We start from the raw sequence: 11,614 nt of genomic DNA on the forward strand, positions 1-11,614 counted from the left end.
CTTTGGGAGGCTGAGGCAAGAGGATTGCTTGAGCCCGGGAGTTCAAGACCAGCCTGTGCAACATAGCAAGAACCCATCTATATAAAAATTTTAAAAAATTAGATGAGCACATACCTGTAGTCCCAGCTACTTGGGAAGCTAAGGCAGGAGGTCGAGGCTGCAGAGAGCTGTGATTGCGCCACTGCACTCCAGCCTTGATGACAGAGCCAGAACCTGTCAAAGAAAAAAAGAAAGAAAGAAAAGTGAGGAAAAAGAAAGATTTATGGAACATTCCATCCAAAACCAGCAGAATGGATATTCTTTTCAACCTTCTATGAAACATTCATCAAGATAGACCATATCCTGGGCCCTAGAACAAACCTCAACAAACTTAAAAGAATTGAACTCATACAGAGTGTGTTCTCTGACCACAATGGAATTAAACTAGAATCAATAGTGGAAAGATAACAGGAAATCTCCAACACTTGTAGACTAAACGATCCTTTAACATAATCTATGGATCAAAGGGGAAGTAGCAAAAGAAATTTAAAAATACATTTAACTAAATGAAAATGAAAATACATGTCAAAATGTGTGGGGCACAGCTAAAAGTGCTAACAGGGAAATTTATAGCACTAAATGTTTACATTGAAACATCTCAAATCAATAATCTAAACTCCCAACTCAAGAACTTAGAAACAGAAGAACAAAATAAACCCAAAGCAAACAGAAGGAAGGAAATAATAAAGATAAGAGCAGAAATCAATAAAATTGAAAACAGAAAAATAGAAACAGAAGAATCAGTGAAGCAGCGCTGGTTCTTTGAAAAGATCAGTCAATAAGATTGACAAACCTCTAGCAAAAGTGAAAGACACAAGACAGAAGACACAAGTACCAATATCCAGAATGACACAGGGATGTCAGTGCAGACCCTGCAGCCTGCCTGCCTTGTAGCCATGTGACTCATTCTTCACAATGGAATGTGAGGGAAGTAATATGTGCTACATCTATAATACTTCCTTTAAAAGAAATCACTAGCCCTCCATTTCTTCTGTCTCACCTTTCCATGAGCTGCATATGGTGAAGAAGTTGGTGAGGCAGTTTTGACCATGCAAATAAGGGTGGCATCCTAGGGTGTAGGGGAGCAATAAGCTAGGAAGAGTGGATGTCCTTGGCTGGCCTTGTGAAGCAGAGCTGCCCATCTACTTGATTGAGTCACTGTATATTTAATTTTTTTTGTTCCAGCAGCATAGCCTGTACTCAAGCTGATATATTATACCTAGGTGGGTTTATGTCTTAGGGAACTTACATACTTACATATAACCAAGATATTGTGGGGCCATTCCAGTCTTCTGACCATGTGAGGTGTTTTCTGAGGCCTCCATCAATCCTCTGGTCCCCCATCATCTGTCCATGGATGAAGGCCATCACTGAACCACCCTTCATACCTGTCTACCTGACCCTTTCAAGTCCAGCAATTTTCCCACTACTACTACTACTACTACTACTACTCCCTTGTCATTGCTGGAGCACAAGATTCCTTCCACCACACCTCAGACACAATGGACCCAAGGATTTCCACAAGGCCATATAAGGCCCTACCTGTCATACTCACTATCTGGCCATTCCCTTTCCCAAGCCTCATGCCCACCTTTGAGATCTAGCACACAACACCTATGCTGTCATCATTTCCTCCTCTCCCAGTGTTTTCTCTGAAGAGGCCCCTGACATACTGTCTTCCATGGCCACAGGCCTAAGGAAGCACCAACAGTAGGCACTGGCAGGCTAGTGCTCCCTTTCTCCCACACCATTCTCTGAGTAATAAACACAGGCATAGTGTCTGCCAGAGTAGGGGAAAGACAGGGGGAAATAGCAGGAGAAAGAGATAGATAGATTAATATATTTAAAATGACATCACCATTATCATCATGTCATTCTCTTTTGAGGCAAAAACAGTTGTTCCCACCTGCAGAGTCAGAGAAGAGGCCAGGACACCTGACTTAAAAATTATGAACTCTGCTATGAACAGAAAACCAAAAACACATTTTTATTGACCACATGTTGGGGTTAAGGCATGACCCAATGCCCAATCTTGTGCTGATGGCACTGGGGAAGGTGGGGGCACAATTGTAAAGAGGCTGCAGAGCTGAGATGAACTCAGCTTTGGTGGATGCAAAAGCCTGGAATGCAGAGCCCGGGGACCTGCCTTCATTTGAACCCTGGCTCTGTCACTGACCTTGGGCTCATCATCTACATTGTCTCTGAGCCTCAATTTCGCCTCGGTAAAAGAGGAATAATAACACCTACTCTTTCTATTTCATAATCCAAAAAAGAATGAAGTGGTTTCTGGGAAAACATTTTGGAAGTAAGGACTCTGCACACATAGGGGTTATTATTATTATTACATGAAACAATCACGTTTGTGGATGAAGGGATTTAGATTGGGTGGAGCTGGCCTTCCAGCAGATATTCAGGCGCAAGCAAAGCAGGCCTTTGGGTGATCTACTTCGGGGAAAGCAAAGAGGCCAGGTGGGCAGAGCTGAGGGAAGGAGTTGCTGACAGTGTGCTGGGGCTAGAGTTGGAGGGTTGTCAAAGCCTTGCCAATGAGTTGGGGCTTGTTGGAGCAGACAGTAGGGACCAGTGCAGGTTCTTGAGCAGGAGAGATACCTGAAGAAGGTGGAGAGATAGCAAAAGTGGTACATTGCCTCCTTAGGCTGCTTTAATTGGTAATAATAGGCTGTTTCTAAGTCCAGTCAAGCACTATCACTTCCCATCCGAAAGCTGTTCTTGACTTCTCTGCAGGGACTTGCTTCTTCCTCTCGACTCTTATGGTTCTCTCCAGCTGGAGTGTATCTCTCTGGCAGCAGTTATACCAGCTCAAATCTTCCTGAAAACATCCATGATTTTCTGCCTGTATCCCCTGGTTTCCCAGCCCACAGAGGTTACCTTCCTGTTGGGGATCCTGAGTTCCGTGACCTACTTATGGGGCTCTGTTCATGGAAGGCAGTGTTTCTTGGCCCTAGCTGCTCATTAGAAGACTGGTTTTTAAAATGTCTCCACACCCAGATTGTAACCCAGATCAACGACATTGTGATCTCTGGGGTGGGACCTAGGTATTGGGATGGTTTCTAAACATTCCAGGTAATCTAATGTGCACATTGCGATTTGGAATCACAGGCCACCTCTGACAATCGGGCATCCTGCCTTGTGATTACTGCTTTCATGCGTGCCCTTGGCATACCTGGAACACATTGGGGTGCAGGGAGAAAGCACCAGGATTTTGGTTTATATTTACTTTACATCCTGTGCTTTTAACATGTGCATGCTTTACAATCGACTTGATAGTAGAAGAGGTAATGATCATAACAGTCGGCAGCCCTTGATCACGTACTGCAGCCAGGCTCTCATCCAAGCACTTGACACGAAAGTGCCAGAAAGCAGTCACACCAACATTCAAATACAGGATGGCTCCAGCAGCCACCTTTTATCCATCATGCCAATCTGTTCTCACAGTACACATGTGTAATTTAGAAACAAACAAAAATAATAACATATAAATAAGATACAGATACCAGGGTGACCTGTGAAACATTTTTTGCTGATAAGGTTTCATGATCAAATAATCAGACTATGGTGGCCGACTATGAGTCCTCCAGGCCAGGTCTAAATCTCTCTCTTAGTTTTGTTCCTTCTGCCCAGCAGCTAGCAGAATCTGGGTTCTAATAAATGCTCAACAAATATCTGCCACTCCCAGAAACATTTATTAAATGATAATCATAGCTAACGTTTATCAACATTGCCAATGTGCCAGAGACATCATACTTAATCTTCACAGAGGTCCTGTAAGGCTATGATTACACCTGTCTTGTGACACTGAGCAGCTAAGTAACTTGCCAGAGTCTGGAACCTGAACCCAGACTGTGGGACTGCACAGCTCATTCTCCCCCACTGGTGAGCAGGTCCACAGGGAGCAGCTTATGAAGGTGGTGGGGGAGGGGTGGATTTTAAAACATCAGGAAGGAGGCAGAGGTGGATCATTCACTCCCTGCAGGTGGTTCCTTCTGCCAAGAGTGACCTTCTCTATTCTTACCTACCCTCCTGCCCCAGCTCAAACGCATCTTCTCCTGGAAGCCTACAGAGGAGTCTGCCCCGTTCCTGCCTCGTCTTCCCCACTGAACTTGGAACTTCTCGAGGGCAGGGTTGGGTCCTACTCAAGGGGCATCCACGGAGCTGGCTCAGCAAACTTACACTGGTCATCTGAGCCTGCGCCCGCCCTTCCTCCCAGGCCTGGGCACCCCCACCCCCTGGGTTTTTCTTCCGTGGACTCTGCTTCCTCTTCCTTCTTTTCTCCCTCCTCCTTCTTCTCCTTCTTTTCCACGTGTCTTCTCCTCCCATCCTCTCTTCTCTCCATCCCCACCTCCCACTCCTTCCAACGCCCCATCTGCCCGACCCCCACCACCCCGTGCCGCCTCCAACCCCAGGCCGGGCAGGTGCAATTCCTCAGGCGGCCTACAGAGGGCGATGTGCGCCGCCACTGGGCCGCGCCCGTCCGGCGCGCGCTTCCTGTGAGGTCAGGTGGGAGGAAACCGCCTGGAGCCGCCGGGAGTGGACGCCGCCGAGGCCGGGAGTCGCTCCTGCAGGTGAGCCGCCGTGCCGGGGAGGGAGCGCATCCCTCGCCGCAGCCCGGGCCAGGACTTGGAGCCGGTGTCGGGCTCCAGAGGCTGGGGCTGGCGGCCGGGGCAGCGTCTCTCCCGCCCCTGGCCCGGAATGTCAGGTGCGCCGCGGGCCCGGCGCGCGGGTGGCCCACCCGGCGGGGGCGCGATGACAAAGCACAAAGGGACTGCGCGCGACCACCATCCGCTCGGCCGGCGCCAGGGCCAGCGAGTTTCAGGAGGGGGACGCGCCTTTTCCGGGCTCCAAGCTACGGGCGAGACAACAGGGGCTCCTGACCTTTTTCGGCATATATGTCACCAGTGCTATCTAGAATGTAGATGGACACTGAGGCTCATCTCCTGAGAACGAATGGCCTTTATCCAGACTCAAGGGGAGGCGTGGAGGGGCCCCGCAGTCCAGGGGTCCGCGGAGTGGAGCCTTTCGAGAGCCACCGCAGCAACCCCCTCCCATATTTTGGGAAGGCTGGGCCCTGCGCCCGTTAGCCAAGGTTGGACTGGTGTTCCCAGCGAAGTGAGGGACAGGTGAGGGGCGTGCCCTCTGCAGCAAAGGTGTGCTCTTCCGAGCCAGCCCAGGAGCGCATGGTGGCTAGTGTGGTCTGCCGCTACCAGGCAGTTGTTGTAAAGTAACCCCGAAGTGACCCCCATCTCCCTGGGGAAGGCCCAGGTGGTGACATTGACTCCCTGGGGGAGCAACACACTCGACCCATTTTTTAGTGGAAGGGAAATGGAACCCCATTGGGGATCCTGGTGCCCTGAACTCCCAGTTTAGTACCCAGAGAGGGCCCTAGAACCAGAGCTTCTGGCCTCATGTTCTTTCTCTGCCGCCCATAGGTGTGATCCTGGGCAGGCCACTTAAGTCTCCCTGTGCCTCCGCCTGTGCAATGGCTGCACTAGTACCCTCCTCGGGGGAGTGTTGTGAGGCTTGAGTGAGGTGAGCCTTGCAGGATGGGCCTTCCACAGGGCGTGGGCCACAGCAGGGGCTCTAGTCCCAGTTGTGCTGTTGGCAGTGTAGTGATTGACAATAAAACTTCCTTTGCCAAGGACCCTTTTGATAGTTTTCCTGGTGGACTCAATGTCTGAAATCTTTTTGCCTGGCAAACAACTTGCCTTTATTTCTCCCCTTTTTGTTAATCATACACAGCACCTGCTCAGTGTGGGTCACCTCTGTGAGCATCACTGACTGCAAGCCTCCCTCAATTTCTGGTAATTTTTTTCCTTCAAGCTTTTTGAGGTCAGGGGAAGAATCCTCCACAGATCTTCATGAGTCTGGTCCCAGATCACTAACAGTTAAAGGTTTTGTGGTGGGGAGAATTTCTGCGCCACTTGGCTTCCATTAGCCTGCCCACCCTGACCACACAATGCAGGTACAGCCCATCAGGGACCGGCAGCGCCTGGGAGGATGGTGCGGATCTTGGCCAATGGGGAAATCGTGCAGGATGACGACCCCCGAGTGAGGACCACTACCCAGCCACCAAGAGGTAGCATTCCTCGACAGGTAGGTACTCATTTCCTGTGGAGTGGGACAGATGGCCTCCTGTGTACTGGCTACTCCTAGCTTCCAGAAGTCTCTCTTGCTGGTCACTAACCTTTTCTAGCCTGAAGCTCTTTTTGCAGAGAGCTAGGTAAGCTTGGGGAAGATGCAGTGGCTTATTGTCTACCTCCCCAGATCTCCTTTCTCCAGGTAGCCTCCCCAGACTTCACACCCAAGAGCTCTCTCTCCTTTAACTTGGTTAGCAAACCTCACTGGAGATAGCGTCTTTCTTTTAAGAGTGGGTTGGATGACAGAGAAGCTAGAGAGGAAGTGGAGAAGATGAGCCCTGGGCACAGAATAATTATTTTAAAGGAGTGGCTGGGCACGGTGGCTCACACCTGTAATCCCTAGAGGTGGGTGGATCATGAGGTCAGGAGTTCGAGACCAGCCTGATCAACATGGTGAAAACCCGTCTCTACTAAAAATACAAAATTAGCCAGGTGTGGTGGTGCATGCCTGTAATCCCAGCTACTCAGGAGGCTGAGGCAGGAGAATCGCTTGAACCCGGGAGGTGGAGGTTGCAGTGAGCCGAGATTGTGCCATTGCACTCCAGCCTGGGTGACACGACAGAGCAAGACTCTGTCTCAAAAAAAAAAAAAAAAAAAAGAAAGAAAGAAAGGAGTGATGATGAGTATTAAAAATCCCGGCCCTAGAGCCATGCTCTGTAGTCCAACCTGCCTCAACCACTTCCTCTCTCCTCTGTCCTGGGCCTGATGTGAGGAATATAGACTGGCATGTTCTGTGCTGTGAGAGCTTGTGACTTGGTTGTTGGGCTTGTGACTTGGTTGATGGGTGGCATGGGGGATTGCTGAGAAAGGAGGGTGTGACCCTGGGTGGCTGTAGGAAGGGCAGGACGCAGCCTAGAGAGGTTGATTCCTGGCTGGTGCCTCAACCCAAGGATTCATTCATCTCTCTCTGTCTTCACATTCCAGAGCTTCTTCAACAGGGGCCATGGTGCTCCCCCAGGGGGTCCTGGCCCCCGCCAGCAGCAGGCAGGTGCCAGGCTGGGTGCTGCTCAGTCCCCCTTCAATGACCTCAACCGGCAGCTGGTGAACATGGGCTTTCCGCAGTGGCATCTCGGCAACCATGCTGTGGAGCCGGTGACCTCCATCCTGCTCCTCTTCCTGCTCATGATGCTTGGTGTTCGTGGCCTCCTCCTGGTGGGCCTTGTCTACCTGGTGTCCCACCTGAGTCAGCGGTGACCTCTGGGGGCTGATGGGGGTGGGCCTGTTGAGAGGGACTTGCTGGGCCTTGGTGTGAGAGCAGGCGTATTTGGAGGGGATCTGGTGGTGCCTTGAAGGTGTGATCAGAGAGGGGACCACAGGTGTGTGTTTCCCCCTTGTGTTAAGCATGAGGCAGAGGGAGACGTTAGTCCAGCATTCCCAAAGTGTGGGTGGATCCACTGGTTCCCGAGATATTTTTAGGTGGTATGGGGCCTGCATTAAGTGGCACAAAATCAGAGCAAGAAAGTGATGCCCTTCCCAGTTCTCTCAATCCTTTTATGCCGAGAAGATCTCAGCTGGATGCCAACATGTTCCGATGCCTGTGGAAGACATGCCGACGTCTCCTCTGTCTAGGGAGCAGGACTTGGGCTTAGGGCAGGTGGGAAAAATTCCAGACTTTTATAGCACTGTTTTTGTTTTAATGGTATATTTTTATTGGCTACTTATTGTTTAGGACAAGTGGTACTGGCATTCTATTTATTGTGACATTTTCAATAAATAGATTTAAGTAAAAATGAGTCCATATAAAGAAATGTATAAATAATCGTACAACTGCATGCAGATCCGGAAAACATGGTAAAGAGGGATTGGGTTCGGCAAACAGGCAGCAGCGAGCATTTGACCTCAGGGTGGTCTCTAAGATTTTCTCAGTAGGATCGCAGAACTAGGAGAGGTCTAGATGAGATCTGGCTTGGACCCCTTGCCTGATGTTTGGATAACTTCCAGCCTCACTCTGAGATGCCAGGCATGATGGTCAGCTTTGTGGGGAGGGTTCCTCTGGCCAGAATGGCTGGTGAGGCTGCAGGGTCGGGAGAGCCGGGGAGCAGATCCGAGGTCTCCCTTGCTTAAGGAGACCTTGCTGACCAGAGGCTGCTCAGCCTCTTTCACCCTCCAGAGGCTCCTGTCACCCCTGGCTGCAGTGCATTCTCCTTAGAAATGGTGCATGTGGCATGAGGATGCCCTGCTTCTCTGGAGAGGGGGCCTTGCGTTTTGACATGTGAGCCCTGGGTCTACGTGGAGGCCCTGCCTGGGGAGGCACTGGGTGGCTGAGTCTCTGGGCCACAGAGGGAGGAGGGTTATTTATGAGTTGGAGGGAGGCTGGGTGAGTCAAGGACTTGCCTGTCCTGGCACCAGGTTTCTCATCCTTTTCTGGGGATCCGCTGGGTTTGGTTGTTTGCAGGGAGGAAGGCATGTTTTGGAGTTGCTAGGTCTGGAGGAGGATGGGTGCGAGAAGGAGCTTGAGGCCACCCCTCCATCTGAGAGCCTGCCATGCTGTCTGGAACAGGAGCTTCTCACCTGGGGCCTGGATAAAGAGAAGACATCAGCCCTGCTAATGTCCCAGCTGGTCCCCGTGGCATCTCCTTCTGTCCTGACACTTCGGCCCACCCACTTGCCTGGCTCCAAGCCCCTACAGCTCCAGCCCACCAGCCACAGGGAAGTTCCTGGCCATACCCCACTCTCCTAACTCCCTTCTCCCTCAGCTTCTCTTAGAGGTGGGTTTTCCCTTTCATTTTCCTCTTGCAAAGCTGCAGGACTCTGAAAAAATAAATTATTAGTGGAAAACTCCAATATAGAAAATACCTTGAGGGGATATGAATCTGAGTCCTCAAATTCAGGGCTGAGAACAATACCTTTTTCTAGAACTCAGTTTCCATTCCCGAAGTCCAAGCCCTTTGAGAATTAGGGTCCGTTAGAGAAGGCAGGGGTGAGCAGGGCTTCCCTCTGCGCCTGACTAGAAAAAGCGGGAGGAGAGGGGCCTGCCTGGCTTTAGGCAGGATGGCGGAGGTGGGCACGGGCCACAGCGGGCAGAGATGGCTTCTCCTGAGGCTTGCTTGGTGCTTAGCTGGCCTAAGAGGCAGGGCTGGGGGCTGGAAGTCAGTTGGTGGGGACCAAGAGGAGGTAAAGTCTTGCCCTGTTTGTTGACTGAGCTCCAGGCCCCATAGAGCTGCTGTGGTTGGATTGGACTCTAGGCCCTTCTTTGAGCTACCTGTCTTCTCTGCCTCACTTCCTAAGCCCAGTGTCTGAAAGGTGCTGGGATAGCCTGTATGCAGACAGAGGCAGCTTAGTGTGGGGAGGCGCCCCCTGGGGTCGTGCAGCCTGCAGCTGGGAGTGGCCTGGGGCCGTGTGCTTCCGGCCTGCCTGAATGCCCTCAGCAGGCCTCTCACCGGCACCGACTGACCGAAGCCTCACAGGGGGTGGCTGCGCCCTGCACAGGCAGAGTCTAGGTCCTCTGGGAGGCCAGATCAGAGCTGAGGGGCCTGAGTGAGCCTCTGCCTCGGTCTACTCAGCATCCTAATGAGAAGCTCACTGAGGGGGTGGGCTCTTCCTTCTCTGCCCACCACCAACTCTGCCCGCTGTGTGACAGGACCCCCAGACTGAGCTGCCTGACTCGTTCCTATCCTGCCCAAGAGGGCAGATTTCCAGGGAGGTTTCTGCTGATCCTCGAAGCCCTGTGTCTCTGTGGCAGGCTGGATTTCCAGCCTGGCTGCTTGGGGAGAGCTGCTCCTACTCCCACCCATGTGAGCCACCAGCTCAGATCCCACTAGGCCTCCACCGCCTATGCAGGGCCACCTGGTGAGTAGAACTGCTGGGGTCTGACTTGTGTGCTCTGCTCAATCTCTGGGGACCAGCTGGCCTCCTGGTGCCCTCCACAAATTCCAAGCCCTTAGCTCCCTAAGCCCCTCCCTCTCCACCCTCCAGCTAGTCCTGGAAGTGGGGACCAAACCATCATCTCCCTGAAGGAGACACCAAGCCTGAGATCAGGTGAAACAGTGACTCTGGTTTTGCCAGTTCCCCCTAGCAGCTGTCTCCCAGCCCCTGCCTCCCTGTGACAGGGCCTTTTAGCATAGGTGAGGGCCGGGGATGTTGGGCTCCCTCTCTGGGGCCTTTCTAGCTCTATGGGTCTGAGGGGGAAGTCCTGAGGCAGTGGTCAAGGCCTCTGTCCACTTGGATGCCTGAACCTGAGGACAGGGGAGGAAAGCCGCCCCTGCGCTCTGTGGCTCACCGGGTGGCACAGGTGGCCTGTTTGCAGGCCTGGCTCTGCTCTTTGTGGACAGTTCACTCAGCCTCTTGAGCCTTGGTTTCCTCATCCCTGTGAAGGGATGATGATCTGGGACCTGCCTGCCTCTCAGAGCCTTTCAGCGGATCACTGAAAGCATGGTGGGTAAGAGGTGGGCAGAGGGCCATGGAGAGGGGGACTGCGCCCGCCCCTGAGCTGCCTCTGCAGGTGCTGCACCATGGCCCACAGCTTCTGTACTGGCAGCTTTGGCTCCAGAGTGGCTGCCTTGTCCAAGGCACCTGGGAGCCCTGGCTGGGGCGGTGCTGGGCTTTTAAGAGCAGGGTTGCCCCTCCCGCAGCTGTTAGAGAAGAAACACAGCCACTTCTCTGTGCCCCTGGAAGCTGAGGGGCTTGTTGCTGGTGTTGAATGTCAGGACTGGATGATGTTTGTTGAGAGTGTATGGAGTGCCTGGCCCTGTGCTAAGCACTTTATGTCATTTAATTGTCACTAGCACCTTATAAGTACTGTCACTGTCATCTTTATTTCACGGCAGAGGACATGGCAGAGGGTTTATAACTTGCTGTAGGACCCAGAGCGAGCTGGGTGGAGCTAGGATTCAGAGGCCCACAGCCCATGCTCTTGACCACTCCTCTCTTACCTCTGGCTGTACCCGCATCAGCATCACCTGGAAATCTGCAGATACAGATGCCCAGCTGTACTACCTGCTGAGACCCTCCTGCAGCCCCATAGGACCAGCTGTGTGGGGGCAGAGGGCACAGAAGTTGGTGCGAGGATGCTGGGTGCAGCTACCCAGCTGGGTGGCCTCAGTGGCTTCCCAGCCCTGGGTCACAGTCATGGAGATTTGGCTCTCTTCCCTGCATTCCCGAATGCATATTTTCATTGCAAAGTGACAAATCCAGTGATCTCTCAAAGGGTTGAGTGGGGGCAGGGGAGGGAGGCAGCAGAGCTCTGCTGCCAAAACTAGATAGAGAGCCTGCAGCCTGCCCAGCCAGTAGGACAAGCAAGCCTACCCCGCCTGGTGCTGCCACCCAGTGCCCAAAAGAGCAGCAAGAGAAAGTTCAAGAAGCAGGTAGAGTGAGAGCTTCAAAGAATTACAAAGGGGATGTGTATGGAGGGGTGTGTGTGTGTGCCTCTGAGCCTCTGGTTTGAGGCTGGGGGCAGAGCTGAAACCAAATGGCTTTAGGGACTC

At 52.3% G+C, this 11,614-nt stretch overlaps 1 protein-coding gene across 1 annotated transcript; it reads left to right on the top strand.

The window, feature by feature from the left end:
* The first annotated feature begins 4,509 nt into the window (after positions 1 to 4,509).
* On the top strand, positions 4,510 to 7,924 carry FAM241B (family with sequence similarity 241 member B). Its single transcript, XM_030798720.1, has 3 exons — positions 4,510 to 4,619; positions 6,017 to 6,147; positions 7,116 to 7,924. The coding sequence occupies exons 2-3, from the start codon at positions 6,052 to 6,054 to the stop codon at positions 7,383 to 7,385; spliced, it is 366 nt and encodes a 121-aa protein (XP_030654580.1). The 5' UTR covers positions 4,510 to 4,619; positions 6,017 to 6,051; the 3' UTR covers positions 7,386 to 7,924.
* Positions 7,925 to 11,614: the final 3,690 nt, after the last annotated feature.

This window comes from Nomascus leucogenys, chromosome 18 (genome assembly GCF_006542625.1).
Source record: "Nomascus leucogenys isolate Asia chromosome 18, Asia_NLE_v1, whole genome shotgun sequence".
Taxonomy (NCBI): Eukaryota; Metazoa; Chordata; class Mammalia; order Primates; family Hylobatidae; genus Nomascus; species Nomascus leucogenys.

What these genes read in the sequence shown, in the direction of transcription:
- FAM241B (XM_030798720.1), top strand. Translation starts at nt 6,052, where the DNA reads ATGGTGCGGATCTTGGCCAATGGGGAAATCGTGCAGGATGACGACCCC. An exon ending in GAGGTAGCATTCCTCGACAG is followed by an intron (nt 6,148 to 7,115) that starts GTAGGTACTCAT and finishes TTCACATTCCAG; the next exon opens with AGCTTCTTCAACAGGGGCCA.